The sequence below is a fragment of the Cupressus sempervirens genome, chromosome 2, assembly GCF_028749045.1.
Source record: "Cupressus sempervirens isolate cs-2001-9-10 chromosome 2, ASM2874904v1, whole genome shotgun sequence".
NCBI lineage: Eukaryota > Viridiplantae > Streptophyta > Pinopsida > Cupressales > Cupressaceae > Cupressus > Cupressus sempervirens.
Window position 1 is genome coordinate 394,266,879 of NC_143119.1, and position 5,091 is coordinate 394,271,969.

Genomic DNA, 5,091 nt, shown 5'->3' on the forward strand with positions numbered 1-5,091 from the left:
AATGGTGTGGAGGTAGAAATGTGCATGATACCCTGACTCTCATGCACCAAGCAATTACACTTTAGAATCAAATTTTGTGCAGTTTAGAAGGCTCCTATTAGAGCAAAGCTTTTACAATAATTGGGACGGCTCGTCAAAATCTCTACATATCTTGGTCTCAATTTTGATGCAAACGTCTTCACTTTGACGTCGATTATATGGCACCAACGTAGAAAAGTAAGGAGTTTTGGTCACAATTTCGATGCAAAACTAGTCCCCTTTGATGTCGATTGTATGGCACGCGCATAGAAAAGTAAGGGGTTTTGGTCACAATTTCAATGCCAAATTATGGGTTTACATCAAAATTTTGACCAGCGGTGCCTATAAATGAGAAAATAATAGTTCAGGTTTCGCATCAGTAAGTCCACCTTTATGAAGTTAAAATTTTAATGCAAAATGTATGTGTCGAAAAACTGACCAAAAAAGATCGACAACAAGCTTAGTCGCCTTATTGACCTACTCTGGTCAAAATTTTGACCTTTTCATGTCAAAATTTAGGCCTAAATTTACTAGTGACCAAGTCATAATGTGTATGCCCAAGTGTAAGTGTGTGTGTAATAATGCACATTGCTTGAATACATTCATTGATATCTAACAAATGTTCATTTTTTAGTAAGCATGTAACAAATTGTACGCCTATGTGTAGATCATAAGGAATCTGTTTGATTTTGAATATATGTAGGATGCAAATGTGGATCATGATGAGCTATGAACTAAGTGAGAATTTTTGCAATAAATTTTGTTTGGTCTACTTCAAGCTACATCAAAAGCATTGAACATATGATTCATTGTAGTGAATATAAACTAAAGGTGCATAATGTAATTTTTTTATAATACATAAGAGATCATGTTCAAAATTGAAAATTTATGTGACATTAATCTTGTTGGACTAGACATGATAAAAACACTATGCAAAATGGCATAGACTGAGATGTGCATGCATTTGGAATACTTTTTTATATGGTCTATGACTATGTGCCTATGTGTAGGCACTGCATCTATTATCATGCCTATGAACTGATGGTGTATTAATGATATTTTTTCATTTCTAAAGTTATTACTAGTCAAAACTCATAGTTTTTCTTGGTAAAGCACTCCTACAATATTCTTTCTCTTATGTTTTCTGATAAGGTTCTAGAGCTCCTTTTAGATTGATCATCCTGTTCATACCATCTTAATATTTTGGTATTTGGTCTGTAGTATTAGGTATATGTATTTCCTTTAAATTTAATAATAATTAAAAATCAATGTTGTCTAGTCAATATTCAAATGACCTTGACTCTCTTTGACTTCCACATTTTATGGAGATTGCTTATGTGACATTGATTTTGCAGGGGCAGTCTTTACACCTTTTAAATCATCCATTCGTTACATGGTGAGAAGAAAAAAGGTATGCATGTTAAGTTAGTTGTTAGTAAAGCTTACAATAGAAAGTTTGATCTTTCCTAAAAATAGTCCTTGGGAAATTCGACACAATTACATATCTTCTATAAGTGGTAAATGGGGTTGTATGGATTCTTTGAAACTAATAAAGGATGAGATAGGGAGACCCTTTATCACCTTCCCTCTTTGTACTAATAGAAGAGGTACTTGGAAGGAACACAAAAAAGTTATGCCATATAAGCATTTGGAAAGGCATAAAGATTCATAAGAACATCAAGTGTTAATGCATTTCCTAATTTGCAAATAATGCTATACTTTATGGAGAAGCCTCAAAGACAAGCAATTTTTGGCAAATTATGAAGCAAGTCCAAGATACCATATGTTCATAATGAAAAATATCAAATCTTTTTCATTAATACTAGGAAGAGAAATCAACAAAAGATTTCCAAGCTCTTTGATTTCACTATTGGCTCCTTCCCCTTGAAATACTTAGGCATTCCCTTGTTCATCAGGCATAAATACACACACATGTGGGATGAAATAGTCAAAAAATGCATAGACAAAGTAGCTATGTGGAAGAATAAGAACCTACATTGTGTGAATGTTATTTGTGTCAAAATAGTGTGAATGTTAGTTGTGTTGCAAGTTGTTTTACAGTTTACTACAACTAAGTAATTGGAAATTTACTAATAGTTGATAATGGAAGGAAAATTTTGATAATTATTTGAAAATAAGTGGATGTATGAATTAGGTTGTAGAAAATTTCTACTCTAAGAAACAAGATGGTGGGTGAAAGGCATCACAGAGAGCCAAAGGATGAGTTGGCAAAATGGAAAAGGCAATCAAAGGTATGGGAGAAACTGAGGGATGGTGGCATTTCCAAGTTCATTGAGAAATTGCATGGCTGGAACCCTAAGGTTACTAATCTTATGGTCATGTCCTGCAAAGATGGGACAGTTAAGATTGCTAGGGTTGATTTTCAAGTTAATGAAGGCCTTGTAGCGGAGGTCACTGGTTCCCCTACCAAGGGAATAAAATTCTTTAGGGATAAGAAAGTTTCTCTTAACGCAATGAACTATTTTTCTAAAGATGCCAAGGAGATGAAAGAACTAGTCAAGACGGGGTCGTACTATGAACCAGATTCAATTTTAAAACTCTAGAAGTTTTTCTTAGGGCAATTATTTCTTACACTACATTAGATACAAGGTATGCTAGAATCTGAACCCATCACTTTGTCATCCTTAAACAATTCAGATATGGTATGAAAATATCCATACCCTACTACCTCTTTTTCTCAATTAATAAGAATATCATGGGTTACAAGAAGAAGTTGTATGCTAACCCGACTTTCCATGAGGACTTATTGTTACTAATCTATGATCACTTCAAGGCTCAAACTCGTGGCAGATTTATTGCCCACAAAGTGGAGTCCTTGGACAACATGGAAAGCTCATATCTCCCTTCTAATACTAAGGATAGTGTGGGGCTCCACTCGGATGACGATGAGGAGGTGGCTAAGATAATTAAGGATTTGGGCAAGCACAAGAATAAAAAGACTAAGAAAGGCTCAATGAGTAAAAGTTTCAAGTCTGAGGTTAATTCAGCTTAGGATTATAATGAAGAGGATGAGGGGATGGATATAGAAGATGTTGTGAAAGAGGAGGGTACTAGCAAGGTTCAGGCTCGCAGGAAGGTGGAAAGCTCGGCAAAGAGGAGAAGGGGAATTGAAAGTGAAGCTGATTAAGATTTTGGCAAGGGTCAAGAGACAACTCCCATCGCCCAGGAGGTCAAGAATGAGGATTATGGCAAGGAGAAAACTACTATATCTTTTGGCTCCAAGGGTAGGAAAATAGTCTTGAGGAACTTCGAGTCTTGGACTACGAAGATGGGCATTGTTAGAGAGACTATACAACATAAGGTCTTAGAGGGAGATGATGGTAAAATCCATTTGGTGGAAATGATTGATCCGGCAATCTAGTGGTTCTCAATGACTATTTTAGGGAGGTGAGGATGAATCTCCTCAACAATGCCCACAATAACATGGTGGATAACTTCTAGTCAATCAAGTGAATTTTTCATGAAATTGAAGAGCTAAAGAACTGGGTTACAAAGCTAGAAGGGAAGGAAGGAGATGATGGGTCTAACAGAATTAGCATTTTGAAAACTAGGGTAACCAAGATGGATAAGAGAGTGGACATGATAAACTGCACTCTTTACAGTTCAGCTAACCAAAGCCTTAATATTATCAAAGGATTAAATGATAATATCAAAAAAATGCAAGAGATGATGGAGGTTGGTATAGACGGGAAAGCTGACATAGTCAACAAGGAAAACAGGGCTGACATAGTCAACAAGGAAAACAGGGCTCCTAAAGTGGATGCCAACCCCTTGGATGAACTCCCAAGCTATAAAGCGAGATCGAACAAGAGGAAGAGGGGCAGGGAGGATAATCCAGATGATAATCATTTGATGACTAAAGTAGCAATGAAATGTGCAATGGCGATGCCAGTTTTTTTCCTTATATTCCAGTTGAGAATGCTCCTGGTCCGAAAAAGCTGTCCAGCAAGAGAGCCCATTACCATGTGATCATACACCATAAATGCCTCTGATGAAACCCCAGGCAAGCGAACTGCATTGGGAGGATGCAGTTGCCACAACATGCTTATCTCCTTCACTGAATTTTCCAGTAATTGCTTCTTCACAGTTACATGAGTCCCATCAGACAGAACACCCTTCCACATTAGGCCTGAAACTCCTGAAACTTCCCTAGAGAAATTCTGCGTTGCATTTTGCACTTCTTTGTAAGAATATTGCCGAATGTAATCAGGAAAACTGAGAAAAAGTTTTATTTTGAGATTTGAAGGTTAAGCGCTCCGCTGATAAACAGGGCAGGAATTAAAAAACTCAGGAAACTCTCCTTCGAGTGCTCTAATTATGAGGTTCTCCTCGTTTGAATTCACAGCTCCTTCATCTGATCCTTGCTCTTCATCATACCTGATAAGTTCGGCTGTATCGGATTTTCTGCAAATTGCATTTAATGAATTTCGGTGATGAGAATTCTTCGGTTCCACTCTCATTAGCAAGAACTTCATGTATCTCAGAAAATCTGAAACATGGGAAAAACTAGGGCGGTGATCTGGATCAGTGTCCCAACATTTTCTTATATAATCGGCTAATATCAACGGACACCAAGGTGGTAATTTGGGCCTTTTGTTTTGAACTACCAGTCCATAGACCTTCCTGGTATCCACTCCCTCAAAGGGCTGCAATCCCGTTAGTATCTCAAAACAAGTCATGGCGAAGCTGTAAACATCTGCTTTATGAATATATTGCTTCAGAATCTCCCCATCTCTTTCAAAGTCCTGTTGGGGATATTGAAAGACTTCTGGTGCCCTCCAGTAACAAGTTCCCCTGGTGACTTCAGGGGACCTGAAACTATAAAGCCTCAAACTGGATTTCCCAAAATCACACAGCTTAACTCGGCCGTACCCCTGTGCTTTGAATTCTGGCACTTGTGAAGGCTCTATGAGCACATTAGAAGCCTTGAGATCCATGTGCATGATTCTTTGGCTATGAAGGTACAGATTTGAAGCATTGTGTCAACTGCAACAGGTAGTGGCAAAGGCGGTCTCCCTCCCACTCGCTCTTCCAGTATCCTATCCAAGGTGG

At 37.7% G+C, this 5,091-nt stretch overlaps 1 protein-coding gene across 1 annotated transcript; it reads right to left on the minus strand.

Annotated features, from left to right (window-relative positions):
- Window positions 1–3,884: 3,884 nt before the first annotated feature.
- LOC149572795 (receptor-like cytosolic serine/threonine-protein kinase RBK1) lies at window positions 3,885–4,163 on the minus strand. The gene has a single exon (XM_089815883.1). The coding sequence runs from the start codon at window positions 4,161–4,163 to the stop codon at window positions 3,885–3,887; it is 279 nt and encodes a 92-aa protein (XP_089672009.1).
- Between the last annotated feature and the right edge of the window lie 928 nt (window positions 4,164–5,091).